This window comes from Zootoca vivipara, chromosome 13, assembly GCF_965207765.1.
Source record: "Zootoca vivipara chromosome 13, rZooViv2.hap1.1, whole genome shotgun sequence".
In the NCBI taxonomy this organism is placed as follows: domain Eukaryota; kingdom Metazoa; phylum Chordata; class Lepidosauria; order Squamata; family Lacertidae; genus Zootoca; species Zootoca vivipara.
In genome coordinates, this window is record NC_142596.1 from 40,913,759 (window position 1) to 40,931,165 (window position 17,407).

Consider the following 17,407-nt stretch of genomic DNA (forward strand, 5'->3'; position numbering starts at 1 on the left):
GAGTTGGAGACAACTAAATGACTAAACAACAAAAATCCTGACGAAGTGTGCATGCACACGAAAACTCATACCAAAATAAAAACTTAGTTGGTCTTTAAGGTGCTACTGAAGGAATTTTTTTATTTTGTTTCGACTCAGACCAACATGGCTACCTACCTGTAACTAGAACAATCCTGCCAATTAGTTTAATTGGATGACCCTGAGTTCTAGTATTCTGAGAGGAGGGGGACCTCTCTCTATCCACTTCTTAAACACCATGAATTATCTTGAAAACGGTGGCATGCACACCCACTCCACTTTTTGCAAAAACACCAAATGCTGGTAAAGGTAAAGGGACCCCTGACCATTAGGTCCAGTCGTGACCGACTCTGGGGTTGCGGGGCTCATCTCGCGTTACTGGCCGAGGGAGCCAGCGTACAGCTTCCAGCAAAGTCGCTTCTGGCAAACCAGAGCAGCACACAGAAACACTGTTTACCTTCCCGCTGAAGCGGTACCTATTTATCTACTTGCACTTTGATGTGCTTTCGAACTGCTAGGTTGGCAGGAGCTGGGACTGAGCAATGGGAGCTCACCCCATCGCGGGGATTAGAACCACCAACCTTCTGATCAGCAAGCCCTAGGCTGTGTGGTTATCTGATCAAAATGCAAATAACCACTTTAACTTGTAGCAAAATTCAGTAAACACCCATTACCAGAGATTTTCAACCAATACAGCCTCACTTCAATTAAAAAATAAGGTGTAAGAGGGAAAAGTCATTATGTATTAAAGCAATACAAAATGTAGTATTCTGCTATTCTATTTTTTAAGCAAATAGCGCTCAAAAGGATTTGACCCACATCACGATTATGATTTTTTGCAATCCTCCTTGATCCACTCAGTGTCAACGAAAGGCAGAGATGCTAGGAGATAATTGCAAATTCTATTTATTATTTTACAACTGCGGCAAGCTTAATCATAGATGAGCCTCTTGAACTATTTCTCATCCTTGAGAAGATATGAAATTAAGCTGCCAAATGCGACTCGAAAAGGTGGTTGGAGCCTATTATTATTATTGACAATAATTTTCAACCTAATGCTTTGCAGCAAGAAATTATGTAACCTTCTAAAGATTTTGGGGGGAGGGTGAACCCCGTGCCTGTTTACCTCACAGTGAGCACAAGACAGAATTAAATAGTGTAAATCAAAACCAAAGTGGACAGAAAAAAATATTGGTTATGCATGTCACAAAAGTTTGGTTTATTCTATTCTAACTACTTTGTCCTCAACAGAAATACTATATAAGTTATACTGCAATCCTATGCATATTGACTCAAAAGAAAGCACACACCCCCAATTCAATGAGATTTTCTCCCATTGTAAGTGGGTATAAGATGGTAATGTTATCATTTTTATTTTTTAAAAAAACAGCTCCTGCTAAAAGTGGAGATACAACACTAAATGCTACTTCATTCTCAATATTGTTTTGGTGCTTGGATTATTGGAAGATCTTCATTTTAGCTGCCAGCTGACCAGGAATCAAATATCATTTTCGCCGGGACTGTGTCTTCAATCGCCATTCCTAAAATAAACAACAATTGACATCACAGTCAACAAGGATGAGGGGAACCCCACAGCATTTTCTGGAGGAAAAGAATGATCAGATCATATACAAGAATTTTAAAATCTGTTACTTCTACTGCATTCTACAATACTCCAAGGAGTCTGCATATTAAGCAAATTTGAATATACATGGGTCTATCTGATACAGATGTGGGAACCATTAACCCCCAGATGTTGAACTCCCACCATTCCTGACCATGACTGGGGCTGATGGGAGTTGTAGTTTAGCAACATCTGGAAGACCCAAGGCTCTAATACTATCTACACCAGCCTTCCCCAGTATGCCGCCATTGAGATGTTGTTGGACTCCAACTTCCACCAGTGCCACCATGCATTTGAAGCACATAAAAGGTAAAGGTAAAGGGATCCCTAACCATTGGGTCCAGTCATGACCGACTCTGGGGTTGCGGCGCTCATCTCGCATTATTGGCCGAGGGAGCTGGCATACAGCTTCCAGGTCATGTGACCAGCATGACAAAGTCGCTTCTGGCGAACCAGAGCAGCACACGGAAGCGCCGTTTACCTTCCTGCTGTAGCGGTCTCTATTTAGCTACTTGCACTTTGACATGCTTTCGAACTGCTAGGTTGGCAGGAGCTGGAACCAAGCAACGGGAGCTCACCCCGTCGCAGGGATTCGAACCGCCGACCTTCTGATTAGCAAGCTCTAGGCTCTGTGGTTCTTCCCCCAAAGAATCCTGTAGGGCTAGGAATTGCAGCTCCCAGGGTTCTTTGGAGGAAGCAGTGTGCTTTAAATCAGGGTTTCCTAAACCTGGGTCTCCAGCTGTTTTTTGGGAGGGAGGGAACTGACCCCTGGTCCTGCTAGCTAGGGATGATGGGAGCTGTAGTCCAACAACAGCTGGAGAACCAAGTTTGGGAAACCCTGCTTTAGGTGTACAGTGTGTAAGCAGCCTCAATTACTCCAGAGTGGCAAAAAAGATGACAAGACCCCAAAGACCCTCACCTAATTACTTGGCCTGCTGACCAACAACTGCAACCAACCCATGTCCCATTTTCAGGATGTTTCCCTCAATGGAGCCAGAACAAAAGCCACATGGCCCTGCCCACTGATCAAAGGGTTGCCAGCCCCACACCCTACAGGCACAAAGTCCATCTGGACTGCCAGCTGTTCTCAGGGAGGAAAGGCAGACACACAACTATTATTTAGCACCGAGGCTGTTCCAGAAGCACTTTCAATCATTTAAGAACTCACTTCAAAGGTAACTGCTTCCTCTTTGGGTCACAGCTCTAAAGCTGGTTCTGCAGAATTCCAAAAGACAATAGAAAGGGGACAGCTCAGCTGGTAGAGCACGAGCCTATTAATCTCAGGGTAGCAGGTTCAAGCTCCACATTGGACGAAACATTCCTGCATTGCAGGGCGTTGGAATAGATCAGGGTTTCCCTAACTTGGGTCTCCAGCTGTTTGTGGACTACAATTCCCATCATCCCTGACCACTGTTCCTGCTAGCTAGGGATGATGGGAGTTGTGGTCCCAAAACAGCTGAAAACCCAAGTTTGGGAAACCCTGGACTAGATCAGGCACCCCCAAACTTCAGCCCTCCAGATGTTTTGGACTACAATTCCCATCTTCCCCGACCACTGGTCCTGTTAGCTAGGGATCATGGAAGTTGTAGGCCAAAACATCTGGAGAGCCGCAGTTTGGGGATGCCTGGACTAGATGATCCTCATGGTCCCTTCCAATTGTTATTATTCAAGTTGTGCCTGGTGCCGATTGGCTGATGTCACAAAAAACCTCCCACCCAGTTCCTGGAAAGGTTTTGCAGTTTTATTTATTTTTTTAAATGAGGCAAAGGAATAGATAAATGCTTCATGTGACAGCTTGCCTGGAAGACAGGGCTTTCGGCTACTAGCCACGATGGTCACGTTCTCCCTTCACTGTTGGAGACTGCATGCATCTATGCATCTGTTGCTGGGAATCACAAACAGGGAGAGTGCTGTGGCGCTCATGCCCTGCTCTAGGGCTTCCCAGAGGCATCTGTCTGGCCTCTGCGAGAACAGGATGCTGGACTCGATGGTCCATTGCCTGACTCTTGTTAAGTTCTAAAGTTTTGTGGGGGGGGGGGAATTGTTACGATGAGAGCTCATGCATCATACAAAGACGAACAATACATTGATTCATCTTGGCTTCCCTGTTGATGCTAATCGCTTCTGTCTGATGTCTTCAAGGAGGGAAAGAGGCATGCCTGCCTTTGTTAAATGGGGGGAGTCCGTTGTCAATTTGAAGATAATCACCAGCATTCTCACGCAAGAGGGGGGGGGAGATAAATAATAAAGTGTTGTCTTGCACTCTTATTCATGCACAGCAGGGACATTCTTACCCAGGGACTTGAACACAGTGGTTTTCTCACGCAAAGCTGGTTTTGTTCCCAGTACCACCTCACCCAGCTCTGCATACATCTCTGCCTGCAAAACAAACACAGACCTTTTGTCATTTTCTGGTTCCACCATTTTCTGAGGTGCAGAAAAAGGCTTGCAAAGCCAAAACAGCATCACAAGTGGAAGGTATCGAAAGACTTTGGGGAACCTGAGATTTTGCAGGAAATCCTGTGGGGTGGGGTGGGGGAAGAGCTTTGGGTTCTCCCCAGGCTGAGCTCTGGCCCTGCCTTTAAACACAGTTACAAGTTCTTTGTTTGTTGTTTAGTCGTTTAGTCGTGTCCGACTCTTTGTGACCTCATGGACCATAGCACGCCAGGCACTCCTGTCTTGCACTGCCTCCCGCAGTTTGGTCAAACTCATGTTCGTAGCTTCGAGAACACTGTCCAACCATCTCGTCCTCTGACGTCCCCTTCTCCTAGTGCCCTCAATCTTTCCCAACATCAGGGTCTTTTCCAAGGATTCTTCTCTTCTCATGAGGTGGCCAAAGTACTGGAGCCTCAGCTTCACGATCAGTCCTTCCAGGGAGCACTCAGGGCTGATTTCCTCAAGAATGGGTAGGTTTGATCTTCTTGCAGTCCATGGGACTCTCAAGAGTCTCCTCCAGCACCCCTTCATGGATCAATGCCTTGTCGTGGCGAAGGGGCTTGAATAACTCAGAGAAGCTATGAGCTATGCCATGCAGGGCCACCCAAGATGGACAGGTCATAGTGGAGAGTTTTGACTAAACGTGATCCACCTGGAGAAGGAACTGGCAAGCCACTCCAGTATCCCTGCCAAGAAAACTCCATGGACAAAGACAACAGGCATACAAGTTCTTAAGGGTTCTTAAGATTTCAGTCCCCACAGAAAACCAGGCCTGGCACCAGCACTTGGCACCCTGGTGTAGAGTCACCCCTGGGGATTGTGGGAAGGTAAAATGGCAGCACCAATGGAAGTGACAATTCTACACAGGGGGATTGTGGGAAATTAAATTTGATGGTAAAGTAAAGGTAAAGGGACCCCTGACCATTAGGTCCAGTCGTGACCGACTCTGGGGTTGCGGCGCTCATCTCGCGTTATTGGCCGAGGGAGCCGGTGTACAGCTTCCAGGTCATGTGGCCAGCATGACAAAGCCGCTTCTGGTGAACCAGAGCAGCACATGAAAACGCCGTTTACCTTCCCGCTGCAGCGACACCTATTTATCTACTTGCACTTTGATGTGCTTTCGAACTGCTACGGTAGGTTGGCAGGAGCTGGGACCGAGCAACGGGAGCTCACGCTGTCGCAGGGATTAGAACCGCTGACCTTCTGATCGGCAAGCCCTAGTCTCCCACAATGTCCCGCAAAATATAGGAGTCCTTGAAAGGGTCCTTTGCCAAAGTTTCCCCTCAAACTTGGTGTCATCCCCACAGAAAACTATCGGGAAACTCCAAAAATGCTCGTGGCTACCTTGGGCAGAGGTCTCAGGGACTTCACTCAAAGTGTATTGGTAAAAGGAGACACACAACCCTCCACCCTCTCACTCCTGCTTGCTTACCCCCGATAAAATGACATCTCCCGATTCACGGATAGCAGCCTCTCTCGAATCGACGTATAATACAGAGTTCCTCATCGCATCATCATCCAGCTCCCGCCAGTCAGGCCTGCTTGCCCCAATGGCTAAAAGACAGAAATAAACGAATTGGAAATTTATCTCCCAAGATGAAAAGGGTTAAGACAATCACCCCAACCTTATGGTCACAATTGACAATTGCCTTTGAATTACTCTCGCAAAGCAGGAGCAATATTAATGTTTAACACACAAAGGGTGCTAAATGACTCCAGGGCCCAGGCTGAACCATGGGCTTCATTCATGCTCTTGTATCATTTACTGTGGCCACAACTACACCATATACTGAAAGCAGTATCATACCACTTTAAACAGAGATGGCTTCCCCCAAAGAATCCTGGGTGCTGTAGTTTATTAAGGGTTGTTAGGAGATTCCTATTCTCCTCACAGACCTACAATTCTCTCTTTTTTCATTTCGTATTTATTTTATTTTGTAACACAAACACACATAACACTAAAAAAAAAAAACCTTTAAAAGAAAATACAAAAACCAATATGAAAAAAATAATGAACATGGAACCAAATTTCAGTACTTCTTTTCTTCTAAGTTCAATGTGGGACTGCTTTCATATTGAGTAAACGGTTTCCTTCTCACTTCGCCCCCCCTTCTTTCTATTTTAAGCTTTTATACCATAATTTGTTTTGCAAAACTTAATCAAAACAAGCCCAGGTATTAATTTGAGGGCACTGCTTTTTAAGATAATCTCCATATTTTTCCCATTCTTTTTGAAATGTTTGTTTAGACTGACCCCTAATTGCATCTGTCATTCTAGCCAACTCAATGTAATCAAATAATTTTTCTTGCCATTCTTTTTTTGTTGGTGCTGTCTCGTTTCCCCAATTTTCTTCTTCTTCTCCTCTTCCTCCTCCTCTTACAAAAGTTTGTTTAAATTTGTTGCCGTTTAGTCGTGTCCGACTCTTCGTGACCCTATGGACCATAGCACGCCAGGCACTCCTGTCTTGCACTGCCTCCCGCAGTTTGGTCAGACTCATGTTCGTAGCTTCGAGAACACTGTCCAACCATCTCGTCCTCTGTCGTCCCCTTCTCCTAGTGCCCTCCATCTTTCCCAACATCAGGGTCTTTTCCAGGGAGTCTTCTCTTCTCATGAGGTGGCCAAAGTATTGGAGCCTCAGCTTCACGATCTGTCCTTCCAGGGAGCACTCAGGGCTGATTTCCTTCAGAATGGATAGGTTTGATCTTCTTGCAGTCCATGGGACTCTCAAGAGTCTCCTCCAAATATTGTTTAAATATTTTATTTAATTCTTCATATACCATATGCCAGAAGCCCTTAATTTTGTCACAGGTCCACCTACAATTCTCAGTGAAACCTATGAACCCCGATTGGCCCCACCTCCGAGACCACCTCCCACATAAAATCCTGCCTGCGAAGAGGGAACCAGTTCGCTCAGACTGGCTCCATCCGTCCTAAGCTGGGATAGCTCAGTTGGTAAAGCCTGAGACTCTTAATCTCAGGGTTGTGGGTTCGAGCCCCACACTGGTCAAACATTTCCTGCATTACAGGGGGCTGGAATAGATGAGGCTTGTGCTCTCTTCCAACTCTTATCATTCTATGGTTATATGACCCCCAGCTCCAGCCACCTCAAGTTCACCCAAGAGTGGAAGTAGCAAGCGTACCAAAATGGAGGCAGGGGCTATCTGGTAGCACAAGATCTCCCAGCCCCAAGTCTTCTCCTCACAATGAGGAAGCCAGACTCCTCATGTGCAACCCCTGACCCACTGATTTTGAGCCATATGCCCAGCGGCGTCGCTAGACTTCTGGCTGCCCGGGGCGGCAAACCAGAAGGCACCCCACCGGGGGGCGGGGCGTCCGCCGCGTGCATGTGTCACGCGTCATGACACATGCATCACGACGCACACGTTGCGCTCTGGAGCGGGTTGCCGGGGGCGGTGCTCGAGCGCCTGGATCCGAGGATCTGGGCCCTGGAGCACCGCCGCTGGCAACCCGCTCCGTAGTGCGACTGTGCTTCTTCCTACTCAGTCTCCGCTTATGCCCCTCGCCGCTCCGCCTCCGCCTGAGTAGGAAGAAGACAAAGCGCACTATGGATCGGCTTGCCGCACGCTTTGTCTTCTTCCTACTCGGGTGGAGGCGGAGCGGCGAGGGGCATCAGCGGCCGGCCGCCACTGACGCTGCTCTCTGGCGCCAGGAAGAAGCGAGGGGTGAGGGCAGAAACATTGAGGTCTCCGCGATGGCGAGGGGGCGCCATGCTGCCCCCCGCAGAGTGAAGCCCAGGGCGCCCCGCCCCCTATTGCGACGCCCCTGCATATGCCATGTGGGGGGACACACTTCTGCAGTAAGAATAGGTAAAGCTAAAGGGGCCCCTGACCATCAGGTCCAGTCGTGTCCGACTCTGGGGTTGCGGTGCTCATCTCTCTCTATAGGCCAAGGGAGCTGGCGTTTGTCCGCAGACAGCTTCCAGGTCATGTGGCCAGCATGACAAAGCTGCTTCTGGCAAACCAGAGCAGCACACGGAAACGCCGTTTACCTTCCCGCCGGAGCGGTCCCTATTTATCTACTTGCACTTTGAGGTGCTTTCTAACTGCTAGGTTGGCAGGAGCTGGGACCAAGCAATGGGAGCTCACCCCATTGCAGGGATTCAAACTGCCGACCTTCTGATCAGCAAGCCCTAGACTCTGTGGTTTAACCCACAGCGCCACCTGGGTCCCGCAGTAAGAATACCCCCTAGCATTTAGATCCCACCCGTTCAGCTAGTGAGGCTTCCAGAGCACCTTACGAAGACATAGATCAAAAGGAAAACGGGGAAAGTGGGGAGGAGGAAAAAGCAAATTCACACATTCTTCTGCTTAACAGTTCTTTAACTTACAGCTGCTGCCACTGGTGGTTTTGGCTGTCTTGCCCTCCATAAAGCATGTATAACTGTTTTACATATGTTTGCGAACTGCTTCAGGGTGTCTTGTTGCAAATGAGTCGTAAATGAAATTGACCAAAATTAATTCCAATGAAAAGAGCTCCCATCAGCTCGCAGCAAAAATAAAAAATAAAATAAATAAAGAGCAGTCCTTCCCCAGAAGCACTCTTTCCCCTCAGATAAGATCCTGCCACACAGTTCTTCCTTCAGGTAACTGGCATGATATTAGTCAGAATCCTCACAAGAGGCAATAGAATCCTACACTACTGGATCAGGGCAGCCTTAGCTATTTGGTAAAGTTTTTTTGTTTTGTTTTTAATGTACCAGTGTGGCACACTTTCTACCCACCATCTGGTTGAAAGCCCTTACACATGTGACAATATTTGATTGCATCACTTGAAATTTTAGGAGAGATTTTGTTGTTGTTTTTTGTTTTCATCCGAAACCTATAATTAAGGAGAATGAGCCACCATCAGCCTCCTTTTAAGTGGATATAAAGAATGCGACAGAAAGCAGTTATACAAAACAGAAACACTCACATATTTTTCTGAAAACCTGCTCAAGCATTAGAAATGAGTTCCCTGGGAAGTGGGTTGACGCAAGGAGAGGCATCCCTTTGTTTATGTGTTGCAGTCATGAACGAGGACACCAATTGTCCCCCTGACGCTTCATGATGTGCCTCTACACAATATGAAGAATCCATCACACAAAGGATTGATTATGAAGGGGTGGGTGGAAATTGGTCAGACAGTGATGAAATCTTGAATTGCATATCCCATTCGCTTCCACGAATCCCTTTCTATGTCCTTTGCTGACAATGCAGGACAGAAGTGGAGTGGCTGGTATGATGCAACTAGATTCTAGAAATTAATGCACACAATTAACTGAGGTTCATTAATCTCAATGGGTCTAATGTAAAGAAAGGAGACATCTGCAGGGACCTTTTAACCCTGGGAGGTCACTTCAGGAAGTAAAATGAGAAGAAACCAGAGTTCAAAGAAATTTTCCAAGAAAGAACCGGCGGGTTCTTCATCTGCTGTGAAGGTATTCATAAGAGAACAGAGCCAAACCCTGAAAAGAGATGTGATTGGTCCCCACTCAGAGAACTCACAATGGAAGGAGGAGCCAACTCCTAGAGGCCGAGGTCCCTCGCCCCCAATAATATATTTGCGGGGGCTGCCCCTCAAAGCTAATGGGCATTGCTGTTCAAATGTGATGTGCGTGCTGTGTCTTGTGATTGATAGGGCAGGGTGGGGTGGTTCTCACCTAGGGCCCCTCAATATTATATTCAAATTGGTGCCTCTATCATGAAATTCTGTACTGAGTAATTAGGGAATGTGGAATACAGGTGAGCCTCAGGAATGTTTTAATGTTTTCTGCATTGTGTGGAAGCGAATCCTACTGATTTTAACAGACTGCAGTTCAATGTAAGTGTGCCTCGAATCGATATTGTAAACAGATTAGCACCCCCTCTTTAAAACCAGTTAATCTGGATCAGCTAATCCTTTGCAAGATGCTTTAGCTACAGCTAATTAAAGCAAGGTGCTTTTCTTTTTCCCTTTCCCAACTAAGCCTATTTCTGGGAGCAATTGCTAACACTTTTGTTGAATGTTGACGGCCAATCTTGCACCATACCTAGATCCTTCTGCTCAATGTTAGGACAACTGTCTCATTACTCCACTTATGCTACTGCTTCCGACTGTTTCCTGGCAAGAAAGGCTTGTTGTCAGGGGCGTCTTGCCCATAGAGACCAGTGGCGCAGGGCACCAGGACGGCAAGTTCACGCCGAGTCCTGGAGGGCGCCTGGGGAGAGGCGGAGGCTCACTGCCCTTGCCCGCTGCGCTGAAACAGCGCCACATCTGGAGCCTCCGTCTCTTCCCCGCCGGAGGAGCCGCCCTCCAGCCGCTGCCCACCTCCTCCAGCCCCGCAAAGCTGCCGGCAGCGATGTAAAAAGGTCAGAAACTCTGGGAAATGGGGGGAGGGTGCCGGAGGGATCTTTGAACCACGGCACTGGATAGGCTTAAGACGTCCCTGCTTGTTGTCACCACCGACCAGCTGATAAGAACATATGTATATAAGAGTCTGGTGGATCAAGTCGATGGCCCATCTAGTCCAGCCTCCTGTTCTCACAGTGGCTAACCAGATGCCTGTGGGGAAAGTCCCCAAGCAAGACCTGAACCCACAGCTCCCTCCCCTTCCTGTGGTTGCCAGCAAATGGTATGCAAAAGCATTACTACCTCTGAACTTGGAGGCAGAGCATGGCCATCATGGCCAACAAGCCATCAATTTCCCCCTCCTCCATCACGGTGACATCAGGAGATGGACAAGTGAGTGGCTTTGCCCAGCTGAGATGTTGGCCAGGGAGGGGAAACCAAGAATCCTGACCCCTTGCTTTAAATAAGGCATCCCCAAACTGCGGCCCTCCAGATGTTTTGGCCTACAACTCCCATGATCCCTAGCTAACAGGACCAGTGGTTGGGGAAGGTGGGAAATGTAGTCCAAAACATCTGGAGGGCCAAAGTTTGAGGATGCCTGCTTTAAATCCTTCAGTAAAGGAGAGTCCATCACTTCCAAAGGAGCCTGCTTCTGTGTGGAACAGCTCAAATTATCTGGAAGTTTAGCCAAAAACCCTCCCTTGTCACTTTAAGGAGCTGTTTTGGAACACCAGAAAACAGGTCCCGTCCCCCGCTAGTATTTGGACCACATCAAGCTCCCTGGTTCCAACAAAGTCATCCACCCCTTTAAGTATCCAGAGAGGGAGAAATCCTTACACAAAGCATATCTTACCGTTGATATGGGCCCCGAGCTTCACCCATTCTCCATGCAAAATTGGCTTTGTTGCCATCGTGACCGTTACAACCACGTCCGCCCCGGTGACAGCCTCCTGAGCAGAAGAGCAGACTTGGACTGGCCCATGAACCGAGCGAGCAAACTTCTCCGCCTTCTCCTTGGTCCGATTCCAGATCTTCACCTACAAGGGAAACGGAGCGGCTGGTCTTTCACCCTCTCGGGGACTACATAAAATCTTTGCCTCAAGGAAGTCCTACTACAACATGGACAGGGGACCCGTGGACACTTTTCCAGGAGAGTGTAAACATAAGAAAACGCATAAAATTAATTTGCCAGTCCCTAATGCATTCCTCGGCCATGCGTGGCACGGGCGTGCTGCAGGCCCCATGGTGAGTGCCGCCCGCCAATTTGTCACCCCCTCAGTGCTGACACATGGGGCAGCCTGCCCCCATTGCACCCCCCTTCCTCCGCCCCTGGGGGGGAGGGACCAAAAGGTGTCAGACAAATCAACAGGTACTCTGTGCGTGCTAGAAACGCCTAAGACAGAGGCTATTGCTGAGTGGTAAATGCGTTAAAAAAATAAATAAAAATCTGTTGGTTTAATTGAACTTCCTACCTCCTTAAACGAGAACATCTCTGTGAAAATCTCGTAGTGGCTGTAGGCTTGAACACCAGCTCCTAGGATACACAGCACTTCAGAATCCACCGGCATTAAGAACTGAAAATATATCCAACGGGGGAGGGCAAAAAACTTGTTCATATGGCACCTTTCATATTAACAACTTTTGCCAACCCTAAAGCCTATGTCCTTTTATTAGGGGTGGGGAACACCCAGGCTGCAGGTCAATCCTGGCCTGGGGGGGGGGCGCCTGCAATTTGGCCCACCATGCCATTTCCCCCAAACCACAGTCCCTTTCTTTGTCCCGCTTAATAAAAAGCACCCACCTTGGTGGCTATTGCAGAAACTGCCGCTGTCCGTTTGGCTGTTATGACGCTACCATCCATGACCTTCCCGAAGGAGAACATCAAATAGAACGAAAAGAAAAACAGCAAGATGCAAGTTAAATACAAAATGCTTTTCCTCAAGCGGACAAGGCCCACCCATGCAACACATCGGAGTTGTATCATGCCACTTTAAACAGTCATGGCTTCCTCCCAAAGGATCCTGGGAAGTGTGGCTTGTAGCACAGCGCTACAATTCCCGGATTGGATGGATAATCAATCCCTCCTCCAAGGGAATACCCCTCACACATTGATAAGACGTGGGGACCATACTCTTCTCCGCCATGTGCCAGGCAGTGGTGGCTAGGGCCCTTTGAGACTGATTGAGAGGGAGGCAAGGAGTCCAACAGTAGGTGGCGCCAGAGATAATGACAGGCGGAGCCAGCTGGCTGAGGGCAGCCTGAGGTTGGTGGGGCTAAAGCGGTTCAAACTGTGCTCACTGTTGCCTTGGGAGACTTACAGCTTTGAGAGTGCCATTGCTTGGCTCAAACAGGAGCACTGTTGCTTGATGGGAAGGAACAGCAGGATCCGGTGTGTGCTCATAAAAGGTCACCAGCTTGGTTGTCAATGCGTCATCTTCCGCGCTGTAGGCAGGCATGAGTCCTAAAAAGCTTACAAGCAGAAGACGGAGGCGGTGCAATGGTCATTCAAGTGTGGTCTCTTCCCTCAGCAACTAAGCTAGCAAGTTAATCTAAAACTTTAAAGACAGTGTAATGAATAACTTAAGCCACCAGGGCTGGCACAAGGTTTGAGGGCTCTTTCATAAGTGCTGGCCAGTGTGGCCATCTGCTTTTAGTGGCGCCCCTCCGGGAGGAGTCCAAGGAAGCTTATTTTCATGATGCCAGCAGCTCCAGGAGGTAACAGTTTTTCCCTGCCAACGCCCTAATTCAGGCATGTCCAACAGGTAGATTGTGACCTACTGGTAGATCACTGGACGTCTGTGGTAGATCACCAGTAGATCAGTGGCTCCCCCCAAAGATGCTAAAAAAACTTTGTCTCCCCTAAGAAAAGCTCAACATCTTTGCCCTGCACCCCTAAAATGACCTGAACCACCAAAAACAGGGCTTTCCTTCCTAAAAAAGCTCAACGTCACTTTCCTCTTCCCTAAAGAAGCTCAACAACTTTGACCTGAACCCCACAAAAGGTGGTAGATCACTGCCAATTATTAACTCTGTGAGTAGATCGCAGTCTCTTGGAAGTTGGCTACCACTGCTAATTGACACATACTGCCAAGTCAATGCCTGGCCCAGGGAGGACCAGAGATTTCCTACCCCTGTTTTATAGGCAGCCCAAGGCAGGTGTCAGTGAAAGACCTTGGCGATTATTTCTTTGTTTACCCTGCCTTTCATCCCAAAGGAGCCCAGGGTGGCAAACCTCAAGCAAATCGCCACAGATGCAAGCGTTCAGGAACTTGTTTTCTCTTTTCCCCCATAAAAGAAGTATTCTAAAACCACAGGCTAAGCTTTGGCAACAATTTGTTTAAGGTTCAGCAAAGCAGGTTGGCAAGTCTGCTGTGGGTGTGTGAATTTGGAGAGCAGCTCTTCCTGGAGCCAGTCCACACCGAGAGAGAGAGAGAGAGAGAGAGAGAGAGAGAGAGAGAGAGAGAGAGAGAGAGAGAGAGAGAGAGAGTGTTTTGCCACAATAAATCTGTTCTCATCTTCTAGCAGACCACAAGGCTCCTGACTGTCATCAACAGCTCACAATTTGGTTAGCTCATTTTTATGTGCAAAGTGCTAGGGTGACTGAATTCTACTTGGAAAGAACAACAGTTTGGAACTGTACAGAGTCAATAAAAGTAGAAACCTGTGTGCCATCAGTGAGCATTCATGACAGCAGCATCTGGGCACAACAAGGAGTTTGGGGACACCCTAAGTGCAACCATAACACCCTGATTAATGTCAAAAGCACAGGCAGTCAAGAAGCTGGCGCAGACAGTCCCAAAAATGGGCATTATGGGGTGTGTGGCAGAGCTGAGTCATCCACAGACCAGCAGGATACTAAGCCAGCCAGTTTCCCAGAGAAGGGCTCAATTACATCACCTTGAAAGATTACCAAAAAAATGTTCTTCATCTTCCAACATGGCCAGCAGGGCTTCCTAGGCTGGCTTCATTAATTACGAACCTTGAAATTTTGGGTCCCCTCCATACGGGTGCCAACGTTTTGCAGCCACTTTGTAGCGCAAACCCTGCGTTTTGTAGCGTGCCACACCCCCAACTGAGTAATGGATACATCAAGCTGCGGTTTGAAGTTAACACACAGAAATTCAACGTTGTCCAATTCACTCCAAACTGGTGCCAAAGTTTTATAGCTGTGTTGTAGGGTTTTGTCGTTTCGGGGCTTGCAGTTAATGAAGCCCCCCAGGCCCCCTTCCAAGAATTCTCTGCCCATCTACAATCCTATGCCCACTTTCTTAGGAGTAAGCCTCATTGAACTCAACAGGGCTTACTTCAGAGAGCACACAGAATTGTAGAGTTGGAACATACCCAAAGGGTAATCTAGTCCCCAATACTGGGACCACATGTGCAGGCATACACTCAAATGTGCGTTTATGGACTCCTGGGTCCAAAAGGGAACAAAATGGGGAAAGTACAGCCTTTGATGACAGTAGGTTAAGATTTTCTAAAAAGCCAAAGTGACCCTTTGAAACAGGTGCTAGACAGACAGCACAATTCTCTGCATGTTCATTCACAAAGCTGGATCCAGGCGTTAGTTGTGCTTAGAGCAGACCCCATGAAATCAATTGAACTTTAAGTTAGTAACTGCTGAGCGCACAACTCAGCATTGCTCACTCCCTTTCTTCCCTGTACAGTGAAAACAGCAATTGCTTTTATTATGTACACATTACGAAACTCAGCAAAATAAAACCGAACATTTATATGACTATGCTTGAAACTGGTTTGTACATGCCCAATTGGATTCCTTATTTTGTTGTATTTACTTTACTGAACATTAACATGTGCCAATTTACAATATATATACTGTAGTTTAAAACTTGTAAATAGTGTGTGTGTGTGTGTGTGTGTGTGTGTGTGTGTAAGAATAGCTATTTCTTCATTGTTTGTTTTTTTTATTGCTAAGTTGCCCCACCGATGTCAACACATCTACTCAAAGCGTGACTATACAATACAATGTCTGCTCATTGAATGCATAGGGAGCTCATTCCCAGGTAAAGTGGGTTTAGGATCTGCTTGCCCCAATGAGTATGTCTGGATCCAACCTATAACCAGACCCCATGGATTTACTCCCAGGGAAGCCCACAAGAGTGCTGCCGCCCGTCACAGAAAGATCCCAGTTTCTCGAGGTTAATTTCGTCAGCTTAATGAACATCCGTAGGAAACGTCAAGCAGCTTTAGTCGTGCTGGGACCTGACCCGCGGCTGAAATTATTGGAACGAATTCCACCATGAATTCCACGGGGTCTCCTCTTATGTAAGACTTAGTTGGATTGCATTCAGCTAACTTGTACTCAGAGCGGACCAGTTAATAAGCGTGAACAAGTTGGGTCCATCAGATCCAATGGGTCTACTCTGAGAGTAGCAGTGACTTGAATCCAGGAGTGCCAGCTTGGCCCCGCGACCGTGGGTGCCCTGGGTCGTGGGTGCTACGCATGCTGTACCGAAATATGTGGGTGCCCAGCCTCTTCATGGGGAATTTTGAGGGTGCGGGGCACCCAGAGCCCCAAGGAGTTAGCACCTATGCTTGAATCCCACCCATTATCTTTATGGCATAAGTCACGGCGGGCGGGGGGGACAACCCTACAAAAACCCCACATCACCTGGGGATGTACCTGGCAGGCGATCCCCATCCCCATCCCGGGTCCTCACCCGCTATACTTCTGGATCGGCACCACGACGCGCACCGGCTGCACGACGCCTCCTTCGGCGCCCCGGGAGAAGTTGGCCAGGGCCGTGGCCAGGGCGGGGATGAGCCGGCGGGCGGCGGGGAAATGCTTCTCCACTTCTTCGGCCGCCAGGAAAACTGGAGGAGGCACAGCGTGGCTCATGGTGGGGACTGCGGAGAGCAGAGTCGGCGGCGCCCGGTGCCCCTCGACTGAGCCACCCGCTTCCAGGCGCCCCGCCCGCCCCGTCTCGCCGCTCTTCCAGCAGCCCGAGAGGCGGCGGCGTCCAGCACCTCCTGGCGGCGGCCCGAGACGCCTGCCTGCTGCTCCGGACGGACCTGGGGGCTTGGCCTCGCCTTGCCTGGTCCGGGACCTCTGAGCAGGGAACCCCCATGAAGGTCCTCGTAGGGTTGCCAGCTTTGATCTGGGAAAATACAGAACCGGTTGGGGGAAGCGGTTCCCCCCCCCCACCCGGTGCTGAAGTGACTTCAAAGCAAATACTGTTGTAAATTTTTACAACACTGTAAACTGCAATCTGTTGCAACCTAAATGGGTGGCCGTGGCCCTCTGGAATTTGTCACACACACACACACACACACACACACATACCTGATACAGGTAGGCAGCCGTGTTGGTCTGACGTAGTCGAAACAAAAAATAAATAAAAATATTCCTTCCAGTAGCATCTTAGAGACCAACTAAGTTTGCCATTGGTATGAGCTTTTGTGTGCATGCACACTTCTTCAGATACCTGAATTGGTAAATCTGTCTGCAGTTGGCTACCCAGAGCCATGGGCGTAGCAGCTGCAACCCATTAAATCAATAACATTCAATAAAAATACATAGCAAACTGAGGTTGCCCCCCCCCCAAAAAACAAAAATCCTGGCTAGACCCATGCCCAGAGCTTATGCATGGCTTTCACGCACGCTTTCGAACACATGCATTTGGAGAGAATCCCTAACTTGGCAGAGAGACAGACAGACAAACAGACAGACAGCGAAGACCTGAAATAAAAGACGAAACTGTATCAATACAGGACATAGCATTTTCTTTGCAATATGGGACAATCCTGTATTATACAGGACAGGTGGCAAGTGGCAACCCTGCTAGGGACGGATCTACTATGAAACGAATGAAGCTTAAGCTTCAGGGCCCCTAATCCTGGAGGGGCCCCAGAAGCGACTTTAGTCCACGTTGCTTAAGCTTTTTGGGTCTACTAGACCCAACTGGAGTCGCACGACTCAAATTGATTATTATTTTTATTGTATGTATATATTTCAAAAGTCCCAAAGTTTGAGAGTCAGCA

At 48.1% G+C, this 17,407-nt stretch overlaps 1 protein-coding gene across 1 annotated transcript; it reads right to left on the minus strand.

The window, feature by feature from the left end:
- Window positions 1-1,375: 1,375 nt before the first annotated feature.
- On the minus strand, window positions 1,376-17,226 carry CRYM (crystallin mu). The gene is made up of 8 exons (XM_035131589.3): window positions 16,087-17,226; window positions 12,724-12,874; window positions 12,207-12,269; window positions 11,878-11,979; window positions 11,259-11,442; window positions 5,511-5,632; window positions 3,937-4,021; window positions 1,376-1,559 (listed from the first exon to the last, which is right to left on the minus strand). Exons 1-8 carry the CDS (start codon window positions 16,263-16,265, stop codon window positions 1,495-1,497), a joined length of 951 nt encoding a protein of 316 aa, XP_034987480.3. The 5' UTR covers window positions 16,266-17,226; the 3' UTR covers window positions 1,376-1,494.
- Between the last annotated feature and the right edge of the window lie 181 nt (window positions 17,227-17,407).

What these genes read in the sequence shown, in the direction of transcription:
- CRYM (XM_035131589.3), bottom strand. Translation starts at nt 16,265, where the DNA reads ATGAGCCACGCTGTGCCTCCTCCAGTTTTCCTGGCGGCCGAAGAAGTG. An exon ending in GCAATGGCACTCTCAAAGCT is followed by an intron (nt 12,270 to 12,723) that starts GTAAGTCTCCCA and finishes TCCTTCGGGAAG; the next exon opens with GTCATGGATGGTAGCGTCAT. An exon ending in CACTGTGTTCAAGTCCCTGG is followed by an intron (nt 1,560 to 3,936) that starts GTAAGAATGTCC and finishes TGTTTATTTTAG; the next exon opens with GAATGGCGATTGAAGACACA.